Below are 18038 nucleotides of genomic sequence, written 5' to 3' on the forward strand. Positions count from 1 at the left end.
GGGGAGTGTTTCCCTAACAACAAGGAGAATTTAGGAGAGGGATCTTTCCACACCCAGCTCTTGATGTGTGCACACATCTCTGCCTGGGTGTGGGTGTGAATTGACTGTGGTGTGAAGGTTGTTTTTGTGAATCTATAATTCAGTCACTGTTAAAATTGTAGCAAATGCTATTGAATCACTTGATAATTGTTCAACTGGTGAATGATTAAGTGCTACTAATCTCTTTTGCCCCCATGTCTTTGGATCCAATTTGTTTGTGCCCTGACCCTCTTGCATCCCAAGGCTCTGTAAAAATCATTCCTATTCATCAAAAAATATATATTTTTTGTGACGTCCACTTTAAAATCTCCCTCCTTAGCTAAACTACAAAACAACTCCAATTAGCTGTAGAAGTCTTGAAGACGTGAAGACAATTAAACGAAGGGAAATAATTTGTTTTTCAGTGTTTTAATGGGTCCCACAGTGTGTTTGGAGCTGCATCAGCTGTCAGTCCAAGATGAGCCATGTCAGAACTGGTGATGTTGAGGCGTGAGGAGCAAGGTTGAGCATACAGGGTATGATGTCCTCAGTCTGGATCTCCTAATGAAACATTCAGCATCAAGATCACATGGAGAACACCTTTATCACCGCTTCTCTGAACTAAAAATGTCCATCCTTAAATTAAAACAAAAAAGTACAAACTTCGAAGACTTGTTTTGAAATTGTCTTGGAGACAATTAAAGGAAGACAAAGAGATCCTGAGGGATTTCTGCATTTTAATGAGCCCCACAGTGTGTTTGCAGCCCAGCCTATGATCCTGAGGTACTGAGAGAAGATGGAAGCCAAACTGCAAGTGCCTTGAAGCATTGCTGGGCCCCACCTAGGGCAGGCACTGCCAAAGCCTCCCCAGGGACTCCTTGGAGCAGCTCCTTGGAGGCCAGGAGTGCAGGCAGACAAAGGCTCTGGGCAGGCCCCTGCAATGCTGAGCAAAGCCTGCCTTGGTTTTGTGGAGCACAAAGGCCAAGGCCTGAGCCCCAGGCCCTGGCCCAGCAGATCCTGTCCCTCCCGGCTGGCTCAGGGCTGTTTGGGGGGCACTGGGATGGGAGGGGGAGGAACAACCAAGGCCAAAACTGGGCAACCCCTGCCAGGCTCCTGAGGGAGGGGCGAGGCAGAACCCAAGTGCAGAACCTGCCAGGCAAGTTGCTTGTGGTGGCCTGAGTGGCAGAGGCAGCTACCAGAGGCAAGGGGACAAAGGCCTGGGTGCCTTTGGGCCTTGCAGCCCTGCCAGAGCCCTTGGCCATCTCTCCTGCAGGCTGTCCTGCCCTGGCCCTGCTGCTGCTCTGGCCTTGCAGGCTGCACACACCCCTCCTGCTTTCCCACCCCCTCCCAGCAGCATTTCTAGACCCTCCCTGATGGCTCTGCACCAGCTCTGGCTGTTCCCTGGAACACAAAGCCATGGGTTGATCCTGACTCCCTCTGGGTGACCTCTTGCACCACAAGGGTCTCTGTTGAGTGACATTTCGTTTTCCTCACATTCAGTCTGAACCTTAAATGCTACTTTTTGTGGAGATTTTATTCTATTTCCAGTACAGAGAAAAGCTCCATCCTGTAAGATCTCCTCTAGACCCTCTCCAGTTCTTCCTCATTCCTCCAGAATGGGGAACCTCACAGACAGACAGACCAGTCCAGATGTGGTGACCCCAGGGCTGAGTCCAGGGGGGTGACAACTCCCTTGTCTGGGTGCCCACACTCCCCCTAAGGCAGCCCCATGTGCAGCTGGCCTTAAGTCACAGAATCCAGTGGCACTGTGACACTGCAGGGCCTCATGGAACCAAAGGAATTCAGGGACACTGTGGAATCTCATGGAACCAAGAGACGGTTGTGACAAGGGCCCATTCCATGACTCTTTGGAACTCTGAGACATCTCAGAACCCTGTGGAACCAAAGGGCGATAGTGATACTGAAGAGTCTCATGGCACCCACTGTGCCTGCCCAGAACTCCATGGAATCAAGCAGAGCCGCTGCCTCCCCCCCGCCGCCGCACGGACCGGAGTCGCCGGCTCTGCCCCGCTTGGACACCTCTGGAGTCAGTGTGTTCTTGGGCAGCACAACTGATCTCAGACCAGAGAGTTTCCCATATTTTGCTTTGCCCCCTCTTTCCCCTGGTTTGTTTTTTTGTTCTTTGTTCATTCAGGAGGAAAAGGGGGAAGGGAAGCATGTGTTGATCCCTGTTTGTATCTGTTTACAAAAGGGAATTGGGGCAGGGGGGCAGAGAGGAGGCAATTTCTCTCTCTGCTGTTGCTTTGAATAGTTCTGCTGGTATTGCTGGTTTTGCTGTTATATTTCTTGTCAGTCAACTGTTATTTTTTACACTTATACCTCCTTGTATTTTGTCTCCCTATAGTGGTGGGGAATAAAAGGGGACTGAGTTCATTTGATTGGAGTTCCCACCCCAATATGTGTCTTTAAATGAGGACAGGTTGCTCAAGGGCTCCCTGAAATTAGGCATCATCCACAAAGGACTTGAAAATACATTTTGTCCCGTTGTACAGAGAGGTAATAAAGATGTTCTACTGTGGTGTTCAAGGGCTGGTCACTGAAGGATTTCATCAGGAAGTTGCTGCCAAGATGACTTTGTACCATGGATTTTATTTGACACTCTTCATTCAGCCAACTTCCCACCCACCACATCTTCCACTTCTTCAGTCCAGCTCTCACCAGTCTGGCCATAAGGAGACCACAGGAGACCATGTCAAGGGCCTTGATAAAGTCTGGGCACACAACATCCCCTTCTATTCCCTCCCACAGGGGTTCTGCAATCCCTGCCTTGTCCTTCCCATGCCTGGCAATGGTTGCAGGAGGACTTGCCATATTCCCCTTCTCTGCTGAGCCTGAGCAGTCTGGATCTCTACCAACCCTCCTTGCTGCCCTGTTTGCAGACTGGTTCCATGTCTGCCTTTGCCAAGGCCCCAGGAAGCTCTGGGATGGCTCTGGCCTTTCCAAGGGTTTGGGACAGGTCTCCCAGTGACACTGCCCAGCCTTCTCAAGATCCCTGACACCAAAACCTTTTCCATAGCCCACACTTCCAGAGGAGTGCCCAGGACACAAGACAGGTTGTCCTGGTGGTTTTGGAGAATGAGAAGGGATTTGTTCCTCGAGGCCAACCCCTCCAATTGGATTTGAGTGCAGCTGAAAGGTTTCCTCAGCATTTTCCCCGGTGCCTCCCTGCCCTGAAGGTTTCTGGCCATCAGGCTGGAGCTGAGGGGGTTGGGCAGGTGCCTGAGGAGGGGGTAGAACAAGGGCTGTGTCCAACTGTGCCAGGAGGGCTGTGCTGGGCAAGGAGGAGGAGGCTGCAGAAAACAGTGGCACTGGGGAGGGGAGAGGAGCAGCTGGAGAGACCTTGTGCCTGCCCACGCTGGGCAGGAGCTGCCCCAGGATGGCAGCTCTGAAGCACTCCCAGGATGTCCCTGTGAACAGGAGGGGAAGACTGGATCTGAAAATGGAACCTGGAAAGCAGAGAGCAGGAGTGTCATGGGGACACTGCAGGAGAGTTCCAGCCCTGGAGGAAGGTCACAGAAGAAGTGACCCAGTACATGCCCTGCCCTCAGAAGATCCCACAGCATCCTGGAGATGCTGGAAGGGAGCCCAGCTCTGCTTCACAAGTTCCCAGGGCCTGTCCCTGCCTGTGCTCCAAGGGCTTCCAGCCCCCAGGACTGTGCTCAGAGAGCACTCAGGCCTTACAGCGAGAAAGGGGCTCAGGAGGACAGTGTGGAAGTGGCAAGAGAGCAACTCTGCAAAGACCAAGCACTGCTGCTCCCTGGCAGTGCTGCTGGGCTGGCATTATTGTCCCCTTCCCGTTTCTAAATACCCCCTGTCCTGCAGTGTGCTGTCCTTTAGGAACATCTGAGAAGAAGGGTCTTGGACAAAGAAGGCACTGCAGAGTCATTTATTTTTTTTAAATACTCAACAAGCACAGTTCATCATTTATACAGTCTCTGTGTCAAAGGCAAAAGGTGGACATAAAATTAGAAGGTAGGTGCCTAAGAATATTTAATTGCCCAGGAAATTATTGCAAGAAGAACGTGATGACCTTCACGAAAAACCTGAGCAGGAAGCCTGGGCCATTAAGGAGTCCCATTCTGAATGCTACACACCAGAAAACAGGCACTTTATTGCTCCTGAAAAGCATCCAGTCATCATTTTTCTCAGGGCATCCTTGAGCTCCTGGTTCCTCAGGCTGTAGATGAAGGGGTTCAGTGCTGGAGGCACCACCTAGTACAGAACTGATAGTGCCAGATCCAGGGATGGGGAGGAGATGGAGGGGGGCTTCAGGTAGGCAAAGGCACCAGTGCTGAAAAAGATTGAGACCACGGCCAGGTGAGGGAGGCACGTGGAAAAGGCTTTGTGCCGTCCCTGCTGAGAGGGGATCCTCAGCACAGCCCTGAAGATCTGCACATAGGAGAAAACAATGAAAATTAAGCAACCCAAAAAAGGAAAAGCACTAAAAGCAAGAAGCCCAATTTCCCTCAGGTATGTGCCTGAGCAGGAGAACTTGAGAATCTGTGGAATTTCACAGAAGAACTGGCCCAGGGCATTGCCCTGGCACAGAGGCAGGGAAAATGTATTGGCTGTGTGCAGCAGAGCATTGAGAAAGCCAGTGGCCCAGGCAGCTGCTGCCATGTGGGCACAAGCTCTGCTGCCCAGGAGGGTCCCGTAGTGCAGGGGTTTGCAGATGGCAACGTAGCGGTCGTAGCACATGATGGTGAGGAGGAAATACTCTGCTGACATAAAAAAGGTAAAGAAAAAGAGCTGTGCAGCACATCCCATGTAGGAGATGGTTGTGGTGTTCTGGAGGGAATTGTGCATGGCTTTGGGGACAGTGGTGCAGATGCAGCCCAGGTCTGTGAGGGAGAGGTTGAGCAGGAAGAAGCCCATGGGGGTGTGCAGGTGGTGGTCACAGGCTACGGCGCTGAGGATGAGGCCGTTGGCCAGGAGGGCAGCCAGGGAGATGGCCAGGAAGAGCCAGAAGTGCAGGAGCTGCAGCTCCCGCCTGTCTGGGACTGCCAGGAGGAGGAACTGGGGCATGGAGCTGCTGTTGGACATTTGCTGCTTTTTAGTACAGGATCTGTTCAAAAAAGGAAAGGACAGGGAACAGTTAAGACAGACCTCTATGAAAAAGCCACTCCACTTTTAAAAGAAATCATTGTGTCAAATGTCACCAAATGCACTGCCAAGGAGTCAGTTTTGGTCTGCTCCAGGGGGACATGGAATTTTTTGGTAGAGCTCTCACACACACAAGGAATGTCAGATGTAAGAGACCTTGAATACAAAAGTTCCATCTCTACTGTAATGACTCAGAAGACCTGGGGTGCAGAGCAGAAGCTTAGTCTGAGTTTAGAATAATTGTACCTGTGTTTTCTATTTTTACCATCACACCTGGGGAAGGTTCTTTTCCACTGCAGGAATCCTCATTTCTACGGCCCAGCACACAGTGCCCAGCAGAGCTGCAGGGAAGGGCCCCCAGAGCTGCCTGAATGCCCCCCTCCCCCAGGCCATGGGGGCACTTGCCCCCCACTCCCTGCCCAGGGCTCTGCTACCTGGAGCTGTCCCTGCCAGAAGCTGCTTCCCTTGGCACAGGGCTGGGCCCTGCCAGTGCTGCCAGAGCCCATCCCAGCCCTCGGGGCTCAGCTCTGCCCTGCAGAGCCCTCCCAGCAGCACAGGGCACTGCCCAGGGGCATCTCTGTCTGGGCAGGCTCTGATGGCAATGTCAGGGCAACCCTGAGGAGGCTGGAAAAGTGACACTGTCTGTAAGACAGTTTTGATGTCTGATACTCTCAGGTTCAGCACCCTCTAATCTAACAGAGTTCAAGTTTCAGTGTCTCCTCCTGTGCTCAGAGATTCATTTCTCTGTCACAGTCAGCACCCAGACAACCCAGAGTATAACACTGAAAGAACTGGTTCTTTCTCTTTAAGGTACCCCCTGCCTGTCTGTGCCTCTTGCAAATACCTTCTGGGAAATTTCCTGCTTTGATCTGGAGCTGTGACCAGCCCTCATCCCTGCAGCCCACTTTGGAGATCAGAAGGACTCTGCCCTGTTCTGCCCTCCCAGGAGTTGTTCCTTCCCCACAGCTCTTCTCCCCCAGCCCCGTGGCAGCTCCTTGGGCGGGCTGAGAGCTGAGCCTGGCAGGCAGCAGAGTCCCTGCCCAGCACACAGAGCCCTGGGGGCAGGACCCTGCTCTACCCCACAGCCCTGGGCACCCCTGGCTGCACCCCCACCTTCCCACCCCACAGCCAGCCCTGGCACAGGGAACCTTCCGGCCCTGGGCCTCTGATGGGGCAGCAGCAAGTCCTGCTCTGCAGCAGCTTCTCCTACTGCACCCCAGCAAATCCAGCAGAGCCATCCTGACAGCTCCTGCCAAGTTGAACTTTCCTACAGCCAGAGAATTCTTCACACAAATCCTGGGAAGGTTTCTCCCATAGTGAGAGCTCAGTCACCTCCCAGCCCAGGCTGCCTCTCATCTCTCTGCCTTCTCTCCTGTGCCCTGGGTGCTGCAGGCAGTGCCCTCAGCCCTGCTGGGCTGTGCAGAGGAGCTGCTCACCAGCAGAGCTGTCTCTTTGAAGCTCTTCTGGCTTGCCAGGAGCTCCCTGTGTGCCAGGAGCCCGGCCCAGCTCAGCAGCACAGCAACAGCCCCAGGCATTTCATGACCCTCAGGGGACTTTGATGTTGTTTACATGAGACTCAGTCCCTGAGAGGAAGTTCAAACAACTTTTCAAGAAGTCAAAGTGAGATGGAAACACTAAAGTTTTTTGTAGTGCTAATGAGTCTCACTGAGGGACACAACTGAGAAAGTGTCCCCAGATTCCAGGTAGAGCAGAAAACTGCAGACAGTGATGACAAGGATGGACAAGCAAGGGAAAGGTGGCTCTGATGCTGAATAAACCTTGACTTGTTTTTTTAATCTAACAGGTCAAGCCCTGACCCTCAGTCCCTGGGAAGGCAGATCCTGTCCCTGCCTCATTCCTCAGGGCTCTTCCTGGGGCACTGGCATGTGGGATGTGCAGTGCCAAGGGCAGGACCATGGGGTGGCACCTGCCAGGCTGCTGAGCAGGGACAAGGAGGCCATGAGGCCCCAGGGCTGCAAGGGCCACTCCCCTCCTCTTGGCATCAGGGGCACAGACAGCAACCATGGCCAAAGGCCTGCAGAAGGTGGCTGTGTCAGGGCCTTTCAGCTTCTCCCCATGCCTGTCTCCTCTCCAGCCCAGGCTGTCCTACGGTGTCCATGCCCTGCCCCTTTCCCTGCAGGCTGTCGTCATCCCCCCGGCTGCCCCACCTGGCTGGCACCTTCCTGCACTGACATCTCTGCGTCCTCCCTGGCTCTTCCTGCACACACAAAGCCTTGGGCTCATCCAGACTCCTTCTTTGTGACATATTGCACCACAACACTGACCTCAGAGGGAAATTTCTGACTTCTTGTCACCAGTCTAGGCCACCCCAGCTGCCCTTGGTGGCACTAGTTCTTTCTTAGGCTGTTTTCTGACAGGAAGAAAAGCTCCACCAGCTCTGACACCCCCCTTACAGACCTCTCAGGCTACTGCTCTACTGTCCTCAATCTTCACACCACTGACCCCTGAGTCCTCATCCTCTATATACGGGTCATGTGCTTGAAGACCCAAATGCCTTCCTGGGAGATCTCTGGGACCTCTCCAAGGTTTTGGGAGATGACAATAGAGTGCTCTTATCCCAGGAAACACAGAGGGACACTTTTTTCCAAGGGTTGTCTTGGCAGAATGAGGCACAATCTCTTTAAACTTTCTGGCACAAGGGAGCTCTGAGCTCTGGGTACGGAGGGAGGTCCAAGTGCCAACCACTGGAGTGGGAGCTACAAATCATCAGGGCTTGTGTTCTTTGGAGGGCCAGACACTGGTGAGAGTGGTGTGTGTGTGTGCACATGGAAGGACTTGAAGGGCACAATGAACTGTCTCAAAACACTGTCAAAGCAGGAAAATCCCATAAGGCGCCACAAGACCTAAGCACTGGTGGCAAACAGGAAGCCATTTAATTCCAAGGCCTAACAAGACCCTGGGGATGTTTTCTCTGTAGGGTCCAGAGGTTTCCATCTGGTCCCTCTGCTTGGAAAGCCTTCCAAATCCATTCTGGTGAGGGGAGGTGGTGATGCAGCAACAGCAGATGCCTCGTGGGATGCCTGGACACCCCTGGGGAGGCAGAGCTGGGGCCACTCATTCTGTGCCCTGTCCTGGCTGGGTGCTGGGGGGACTGCCCTGAGGAGAGACAAATGAGGCTTCTCCTGGGGAAAGCCTCAGCCAGAGCTCAGCTTCCCAAACAAGGCTGGGGCTGGGGGTGTGCCGAGGGGGAAGTTGTCCTGCAGGCAGCAGGGCAGGACAAGCAGGACGCAGTCTGCTCAGGACACGGTGCATCTGAAGGACACCATGGGTTTGGGCCCATTGGTGCTGCTTTATTAAATCACAGCCGCCTCCAACTGGCTCAGTGGGAACAGAAGAGCAGTGCTCGTAGTTTGAATAGTGTTTTTTGCTGAAGATTTGAAGGCATCAGGAGAGCTGTGATGTCACAGGGAGGATGTGATGTCACAGAGGAGGATGTGATGTCACGGGGAGCTGTGATGTCACAGAGGAGAATGTTTTGTCATAGGAGACATGCGATGTCACAGAGGAGGATGTGATGTCAAAGGAGAGCTGTGATTTCATAGGAGAGCTGTGATGTCACAGAGGAGGATGTGATGTGATAGGAGATGTCTTTCCAAAACCTCAGCCTTAGCATGAGATCCAGGCTGTGCTTAAGATCTCTTGAAAGAGCTCTGTGGTAGAGGAGATTTCCTGCTGCAAAACTGCAGCTTACTTATACTTCCAAAAAAAAAGAAGAATATATAAACATGGGGAAAATGTGTAATGTGAAATGTAGCTGTAGATTATTATTTAAAATTACTACCTAAAATCACATTAACCTATTTTAGACCAATTTCAATTTTAAGCAGAAAAGGACACAATTTAGATGAAGTATGCCATTTTTATATGATCTCAAGGGTATTCATGTTTGGGGGTTTTTTTTGGTTTTTTTTTTTTCTTTTCATTCTGTGTAAATCAACTGGACTTTTCAGCACTGTAATTAGAGTCAACATTATTTATGTAACAAGTTAGGTTCTTCTGTTGAAAGAATTCTACAATAAAATGACATTTGGGAGGGCACCTGCCCCTCAACAGGCACCCAGCTCACCCCAAAAGGTGCTGGGACCCCCCTAAAACCTCCCCACAGCCCCTCAAGGACCCCCAAAAACACTCAAAGCCCACCCAGGACCCCACCCAACCCCTTTTCTGGAGGATTTCTCTGGGCACTGGTGGTGCTGGGAGCCCCCCCGGCTGTGGGCGAGGAGCTCTCAGGTGAGCGGGTGGTGGGAAGGGGGAGGTCAGTGGGAAAAGGGGGGTCAGAGGGGACAGAAGGGGTGGTGGGACCCCAAACTGAGTGGGAGGGGAGTGGGACCCCAAAAAAATGGAGGGGGAGGGGCACTGAGGTTTGGGGGATGATGGGAGAGGGGTGGGAGAGGTCAGAAGAGTGGTGGAAGGTGAGGGTGGGACCCCCAAACTGAGCATGAGGGGGCTGGGAAGTGGGGGGATGATGTGGAAGAGGTGGGAGGGGGGGAAAAAGTGGGGTTTGGGACCCCAAAAGTGATCCTGGTTGGTCTGGGGATTGAGGGGACCATGGAAAAGTGGAAGGAAGAGGGAGAAGGGTGGAAAAGGGAGGGTGGTCTGGTGGGTTCAGCGGTCCCATGGGGGTCTTTGGCACCAGGTTTTGGGAAAGGGAGTGGTTCTCCTGAGCTCCCAACTTCCTGTGGGGTGCTGGGGGCTGCTGGATCCAATCTCAGCCTTGAATCTTGCCAACATTTTAAATTTAGAGGAAATAGAGAGGTGTGACTGAAACACTTTTGTCCCCCAGGTTTTAATGATGGCAAATCAGATTTATTGATAGAAATGAGTTAGTTAGGGTTTCAAATGATCAGACAAAAGATCTTCATCAGAATTATTTACTGCACAACAGAAACACTAAAACTACCAGGAATACAGGATAAGATAGGACAGTGCTCTACACTAAAGCAATTGTTGAAGCAATTCTACTAAAGTTGAAACAAAAGCAATAATTCTTAATTAGAGATGGATGGAACTCCCCCAGATCAACGCTGGTGGGGAGATCTCTGCTCTCAACCTCCAGCACTGACACTGGGGGGTCCCCAGCCAAGGCAGGAATCTCCACACTCCCCCCAAGAAGGGTCCTGTTGGAAGAAGCTGCCCCTGGGAAAGGGGACTGGCCATTTCTGGTGGAAAGGGATGGACTGACAGTCCTTGAACTCCAGGGGTTGCCTCCCCATAAGGGGGTAAGTTTGGGGTGGAAGCAGTGGCTGAAGCTCTTCCCACAGTTGGGGCACTCACAGGGCTTCTATTACCCCGGTGGGTCCGTTGGTGTTTGGTCAAGTTAGAGCTGTGGGAGAAGCTCTTCCCACACTCCCCACACTTGTAGGGCCTCTCCCCAGTGTGGATGCGCCGGTGGGTGACAAGGTGGGAGTTCTGCTTCAAGCCCTTCCCGCAGTCGGTGCAGCGGAAGGGCCTCTCATCCGTGTGCGTTCGCTCATGCACGAGGAGATTCCAGCTGTTCTGAAACCTCTTCCCACATTCCCCACACGTGTAAGGACGTTCCCCAGTGTGAATGTGCTGGTGTCGGATCAGATGGGAGCTCTGCCTGAAGCTCTTTCCACATTCCAAGCACTTAAAGGGTTTCTCCCTGCTGGGAGGCTGCTCAGGGACCACCAAGTCGGAGCTCCCCCTCAAGCTCCGGCCGCCTTCCCAGCACAGGCTGGCTCTTTCCTCCTCAGAGCACCCTGGGCTGGCTTTGGAGCCCCTCCTGCGGGGGGATCTCCGGCCCTTTTCCTCCCCGCTGCCTTCCTGCGCCGGGGAGCCCTTCAAAACGGCCTCTCCCACCAGGGTCTCACGGGGGGATTTGTCCTCCGGGCTCTCCCTCCTCAGCTCGGGGCCTGGGGCAGGAAGCAAGAAGGACAGGCAGGGGATTTGCCTCCGGCCCACAGGGAAGGCCAAGGACATCCCCCCAACTCCGGCCCCGGCAGGACGGCGGCGCCAGCGGGGTTGTCCTGCAGCCGGGGCCATGCTGGGCTGACAGAGCCAGCACAACACCCGCCCAAAGGGACACTGACTTCCTCCTCACCTGCCTGGGGGGCCCAAGGCATCTTCCTCTTCCTCCCAGCCTCCTCCTCCATCCGCCCAAGCTTTGGGAAGGACAAATCCTGATGGGGGGGAAAACAAGGGCTGAGCGCGTTGGCTTGGGGGTTCCTCCTGCCCAAGTCCATCTCCAGAACTCACCAAGCATCCTGTGACCATAAAAACCTCCAAAACACCAAGATTTAGCCCAGAAAAACCCAAATCATCAACATTCAGGCAAAAGCCTATAAGAAAGAGTGAGAAGACTCCTGCCCCCCTAAACTGAAAAAAGTTGAGATTCACCTAAAAAATACTCTAAAATATGAAGATGAGCCCAAAAAACTTCTCCTAAGATTTCCCCTTCTCTGGTTTCCCCCCTTTAGAGTTCAGAGAGTCTCTCCTGTCTAGGATGCTGGGGGTTCTACCTAGAGATGCTGGGAGTGTTGGGGGTCCCAAGGCTCCCTTCTCCTCTGATTCTCGCCTTCGGGATACTGCATTCCCAGAAATTCCCCCTCTCCAGGTTCTCCACTTTGTTGTCCTAGGGGATCCCAGGGGTCCCCACTGTCCAGGCTTCCCCTTCTCCGTGCCCCCCCTCACCAGGCTCTCAGGGGCCCTCTGAGAGGGCACTGGGAGGGACTGGGGGGGAACTGGGGCACACTGGGGAGTTACTGGGGGATACCAGGACACATGGGGGGACACTGGCAGGTTACTGGGCCATACTGGGGGTTACTGGGTGCTCACTGCAGGATCACTGGGCCATACTGGGGGCAGTGGAAGGTCACTGGGACACACTGGCTGGTCACTGAGGGGGTTGCTGGGCCATACTGAGGGTAACTGGGAGGTCACTGGGATATACTGGGGGCACTGGAATCCCCTTACCCGGCTGTGGTACATCTCCCCCTCTGGATTTTGGGGGGCATCCCTAGGACCCCTCCCCTGGGGGCTGGGGGACCCCTTGAACCCCATTGCTGGGCTTTAGGGGACCCTGTAAAATCCTTTCAAAACCTCTGAAATCCCCCTTCGACCCATCAAAACCTTCTCCAGGTCCCTTCAAATCCCCTCAGAGATCTTATCCCTCCCCAGCACCCTCTAAACCCTCTCAGTGACCCACAAAACCCACCTGGGACCCCTCAAGCCCATTCAGGGACCCCCAATCCCCCCCACGGGCCCTCCAAACCGTCTGGGACACCTTAAACCCCCCAGAGATCCCAAAACTGCCTCAAGGTCCCTGCAAAGCCTCCCAGGAACCCAAAACCTCCCCAGAAAGCCCCAAAGCCCACCTGGGACACCCCAAATCTTCTCAGAAAATAAAACCCCCATCAGAGCCCCCCAGCACTCTTCAGGGACCTTCAACCTCCCCCCGAGTCCTTTCAGGGACCCCTCAAAACGTCCCCAGGAACCCCCGAACCCCCCCGCTAAACCCTCCCGAGCCCTCCAGCTTTTCCACCCACACCCGCGCTCCCCGCAGCCCCCGAGGGGATCCCCAGACCCCGCTCTCGCCGCCCCCCCGCCAACTCACCCAGCGAAGTGCAGCGGCCGCAGGCGAGTCCTCCTCACTCCCGACCACGAGGCCAAAATGGCGCTCGCTCCGCGCGCCCTCCGCCTTTACAGACCCGCCCCGCAGCCAATCAGCGCGCGGCCACGGCCCCTGCCCGCCCCCCGCCTGCGCGGGGCATTGTGGGAGTTGTAGTCCCTGCGGCGGAGGAGGATCGGGCGTTTTGTTTTTTTGTTTTTCTGTCTTCTTTTATTTTCTCTTTTTTCTTTCTTTTTTCTTTCTTTTTTATTTTCTTCCCCTTTTTTCTCTCTCTTTTTTATTTTTTCTCTTTTTTCTTTCTTTTTTTTTCATTTTTTCCTTTTTTTCTTTCTTTTTTCTTTCTTTTTTATTTTCTTCCCCTTTTTTCTCTCTCTTTTTTATTTTTTCTCTTTTTTCTTTCTTTTTTTTTCATTTTTTCCTTTTTTTCTTTCTTTTTTTTTCTCTTTTTTTTTCTCCTTTTTCTCTTTTTTCTCTCCTTTTTTTTTTACTATGTTTTTTTCTTATTATTTCCATTTCCTTTTTTTTTACATTGTTTTCTATCAGTTGTACTTTCAAGGAAGATTTATACTCAGATCAAAACAATCTCCAGGTACATATCCTGCCACAACAGATAATCTGCCATTGTTCCAGGTTCCTGAGAATTTCCCAGATCACAAACACTGAGACACCAAGGGTGGAAGCCAAGCAACTTTATCCTGTCCCTTGCCACAGCCTTCAATCCACACCCAGCCCTGGATTTCTGCAAAGCCGCTGGGCAGGAGCAGGAGATGGAGCTGGTGCTCGGCGGGAGGGGCAGCAACAACAAACCCGTGTCTTTGGCACAGGGGAAGGAATTTAGTGCTTGAGGGGTTACATTCCACAGGCTCCCCTGGGGATCAGCTCATGCTCGGACAGTGAGAACAGCAAGAACATTCCTAATAAAAATGCCCGAGGGAAGGGAGCGGAGGGGGAGCAGGGGCAGGAAAAGGAAGCAGAGCGATGGAAGATGGGCTGGGGCGGTCGGGGCTGGGGGAAGGCAGGCTGGACAATGCATTGTTTGGTCCAGCAGCTGGACCAGCTCCAGGGCAGATGTCGGGGGAGCCTCTGCCACAGGGACATGGACAAACAGACCCTACAAAAGCTCTCAGAGGGGTTGGGGGCTCTGGGCGGGGCTGCGCTCTCGCCTCAAGCCAGGATACCCCAGGGCAGTGGAACAGCAATTCCTGTCAGCTCCCAGCAAAGATTATTGGGGTTTGCACTGGGGAAATATTGACGCTCCAGCTTCTTCTTCTCTTTTTAGAACTTTGAGCTTGCAGTCGGGTAGAAGGGCTGGTGGGGGAGTGGGAAGAGACCCACTGAGGGACACATCTCATCCCTCAGTTAGATGGAGCTAAACCCCTGATCTTGCTTAGGAAGAGCTGCTGATGCTCAGTTGTCTTCTTTCCCTTCTGCTTTAGTGGGATATTACATTTCCCTGCAGTATTTGGGATAGAATGGTATGTCAGCTGGAATGGTTTGGTTCTTACAGAAAGCATGAACGCATTTTAAGGAAGGTATTTTTACATAGAGGAGGCCTCCAAAAAAACCCCCAAAGGTAATATAAGTGCATAATAAAGTGAACTTTGGAGTTTTCTTTTTAATTCTTGGGTAGAAAAGCCATCCCAGTTAGGGACAGCAATTTATTGCATTGCTGAAAAAAAAACAAACTAAAAAAAGGAATCTGAATTTGTTCCTATTCAGATTTGCTTTTGATCATAAGAATCCTTCTAGTGAAAAGGGCTAATTTACTCTTTCTAGAGGAATGTTTTAAGTGTGATTATCACAATATCACAGCTGCTGAAAAGGTCTAAAATAGGACATTGACCTTGAACCTGTTCCTGCGTTTAGGATGTGGTGCTTAACATTCAAGAAACAATAGAACTGCAGCTAATTTATTAAGGTATCATTTCAAAATGTTCACTCTTGCTCTGTAAAGACATGCCACAAGGATTGTAAAAAGCTTGCAGTATCCCAGGAAGTACATGTGGTATTTTATCAGTGTAAATATAAGATTATACTATATATATTTTTTATATATATTATATATATATATACTTATATTATATATAAGATTTTCAAGATTTCTGCTGGCAGTAGTTTATAACTAAAGTAAGTTTTCCCTTTGGTGCTGCACTAGTTTATGATTTAATTGTTACTGACATTCCACCAGTCACATTATTAGCTTCACCAAATGATAGGGAAATAATCCTGTATTAATTAAAGAGAGCAACTGAATTCCCTCAGTCACCTTATCCTTGGCTGTCTGAGACAGAGATGCACTTCAGCTTCCGTAAAGAAACTTCCACTAAAAAAGAGCTTGGGATAATAGTGAGAGATCCATCTTGAAGGGTGTGCCTGATTCCCACATTGTAAAACCTCATGGATACTCTCAGGTTCCCATTATTAAAAGACGCTGCTGCCTAAATTCAGCTGCAAAGGAGACCATGTGCCAAAGTCAGCAGTCCAGGTTTGATTTACAGTAAATAGGAGGGAGAGAGAAAGAAAGAAATAGAAAGAGAGAGAGAGAAGAAGGGGGTGGTGGGAAGCCAGTGAGAGAGAGACAGAGATGAAGTAAATGTATCACAACATGGAGACCCCTGAGGCTCCCACCGGTCCTTCTTCACCCTGCTCTGCTCGGTAGAGGGTCCCCAAGTTGTGCTTCTGGGCTATCACTTTTATACAGCCCAAGCCCCGGGTATTCAGGGGGGTAGATGCTGTTTCCACAGCTTGGGCTGGCACATCTACAAGGACTTGCTTCCTTTCCCACACCTTGCCACGGTGGGAGTTTTGCCCGCTGTGCTTCCAGTCTGCAGGTGGGAGTCTTTGTCTGGATGGGTTCCCCAGACCTGCCTTACCAGCCCTGGCTTCCTGTTGGGGCTGTCTGCTCTTTCCCACACTCTGCACAGTGCAGTCATGTCCTGGGGGCTACTTCCAAAGCTTCACATTTATTTAGGCCTTGAAATTAAAGGCCTTCCTGTTTGCCACCAGTGCTTATGTGTTGTGGTGCCTTATGGGATTTTCCTGCTTTGACAGTGTTTTGAGACAGTTCATTGTGCCCTTCAAGTCCTTCCATGTGCACACACACCCCCCACTCTCACCAGTGTCTGGCCCTCCAAAGAACCCAAGCCCTGATGATTTGTAGCTCCCACTCCAGTGGTTGGCACTTGGACCTCCCTCCGTACCCAGAGCTCAGAGCTCCCTTGTGCCAGAAAGTTTAAAGAGATTGTGCCTCATTCTGCCAAGACAACCCTTGGAAAAAAGTGTCCCTCTGTGTTTCCTGGGATAAGAGCACTCTATTGTCATCTTCCAAAACCTTGGAGAGGTCCCAGAGATCTCCCAGGAAGGAATTTGGGGCCTCAAGCACAGGACCCGTATATAGAGGCTGAGGACTCAGGGGTCAGTGGTGTGAAGACTGAGGACAGTAGAGGAGCAGCCTGAGAGGTCTGGAAGGGGGGTGTCAGAGCTGGTGGAGCTTTTCTTCCTGTCAGAAAACAGCCTAAGAAAGAACTAGTGCCACCAAGGGCAGCTGGGGTGGCCTAGACTGGTGACAAGAAGTCAGAAATTTCCCTCTGAGGTCAGTGTTGTGCTGCAATATGTCACCAAGAAGGAGTCTGGATGAGCCCAAGGCTTTGTGTGTGCAGGAAGAGCCAGGGAGGACGCAGAGATGTCAGTGCAGGAAGGTGCCAGCCAGGTGGGGCAGCCGGGGGGATGACGACAGCCTGCAGGGAAAGGGGCAGGGCATGGACACCGTAGGACAGCCTGGGCTGGAGAGGAGACAGGCATGGGGAGAAGCTGAAAGGCCCTGACACAGCCACCTTCTGCAGGCCTTTGGCCAGGGCTGCTGTCTGTGCCCCTGAGGCCAGGAGGAGGGGAGTGCCCCTTGCAGCCCTGGGGCCTCATGGCCTCCTTGTCCCTGCTCAGCAGCCTGGCAGGTGCCACCCCATGGTCCTGCCCTTGGCCTTGCACATCCCACATCCCAGTGCCCCAGGAAGAGCCCTGAGGAATGAGGCAGGGACAGGATCTGCCTTCCCAGGGGCTGGGGGTCAGGCCTTGGCCTTCGGAATAATGAAACACATTCAGGTTCCCTTATCATCACAGTCACCTTTCCCTTGCTTGTCCATCCTTGTCATCACTGTCTGCAGTTTTCTGTTCCAACTGGAATCTGGGGACACTTTCACAGTCATGTCCCTCAATGGGATGCAATAACAGAACAAGAAACTTGTATTTCAATTTTGTTCTGAGTTCTTGAAAAGTTGTTTGAAGTTACTCACTGGGACTGAGTCTCATGTAAACAACATCAAACCCCCCAAGGGTCATGAAATGCCTGGGGCTGTTGCTGTGCTGCTGAGCTGGGCTGGGCTCCTGGCACACAGGGAGCTCCTGGCAAGCAAGAAGAGCTTGAAAGAGACAGCTCTGCTGGTGAGCAGCTCCTCTGCACAGCCCAGCAGGGCTGAGGGCACTGCCTGCAGCACCCAGGGCACAGGAGAGAAGGCAGAGACATGAGAGGCAGCCTGGACTGGGAGGTGACTGAGCTCTCACTACGGGAGAAACATTCTCAGGATTTGAAGGAAGAATTCTCTGGCTGTAGGAAAGTTCAACTTACCTTCCTGGAGGCATCTCCTAAAGCTGGCACATCCCACAGCTTCCAGGATCTTTCAGCAGGACTCTCCCAGTTGCTGCAGTGCAGGGGAAGTGGCCATATGGCAGAGCAGGGCAGGAGCTGCAGGCAGCAAGGGCAGAGAGGAGAAGGGAGCAGGAGGTTCAAGGGATCCTGGGCTGGGAGGACAGGGCAGAGCTGCTCAGGGCAGGAACCTTGCCAGCCCTTTGCCACGCTCAGGCTGTGGCTGCAGAGCAGGGCAGGTGAGTTCCTGCAAGTGCCTCTCCCAGCTGCCAAATGGCAGCAGTGGCAGGAGCTGTCAGGATGGCTCTGCTGGATTTGCTGGGGTGCAGCAGGAGAAGCTGCTGCAGAGCAGGACTTGCTGCTGCCCCCTCAGAGGCCCAGGGCCAGAAGGTTCCCTGTGGCAGGGCTGGCTGTGGGGTGGGAAGGTGGGGGTGCAGCCAGGGGTGCCCAGGGCTGTGGGGCAGAGCAGGGTCCTGCCCCCAGGGCTCTGTGTGCTGGGGCAGGGACTCTGCTGCCTGCCAGGCTCAGCTCTCAGCCCGGCCAAGGAGCTGCCACGGCCCTGCAGGGAGAAGGGGTGTGTGGAAGGAGTGACCCCTCAGGGCAGGGCAGGGCTGGGCAGGGCTGGGCAGGGCCCTTCAGCTGCAGGCT

The 18038-nt window shown here is 52.7% G+C and overlaps 1 protein-coding gene and 1 pseudogene across 1 annotated transcript; one reads left to right on the forward strand and one right to left on the reverse strand.

Moving 5' to 3' along the window:
- The window catches only part of LOC127474808 (uncharacterized), a 1366245-nt pseudogene that overhangs the window by 736592 nt on the left and 611615 nt on the right, over nt 1-18038 (forward strand).
- LOC127474910 (olfactory receptor 14J1-like) lies at nt 4252-5082 on the reverse strand. The gene has a single exon (XM_051796239.1). The coding sequence runs from the start codon at nt 5080-5082 to the stop codon at nt 4252-4254; it is 831 nt and encodes a 276-aa protein (XP_051652199.1).

Source organism: Manacus candei, unplaced genomic scaffold (assembly GCF_025592945.1).
Source record: "Manacus candei isolate 608988 ecotype Guabito, Panama unplaced genomic scaffold, ASM2559294v1 h1tg000045l, whole genome shotgun sequence".
Classification (NCBI taxonomy): domain Eukaryota; kingdom Metazoa; phylum Chordata; class Aves; order Passeriformes; family Pipridae; genus Manacus; species Manacus candei.

Excerpts from the sequence above, each read along its gene's own strand:
- LOC127474910 (XM_051796239.1), bottom strand. The coding sequence starts at position 5,082 with ATGTCCAACAGCAGCTCCATGCCCCAGTTCCTCCTCCTGGCAGTCCCA.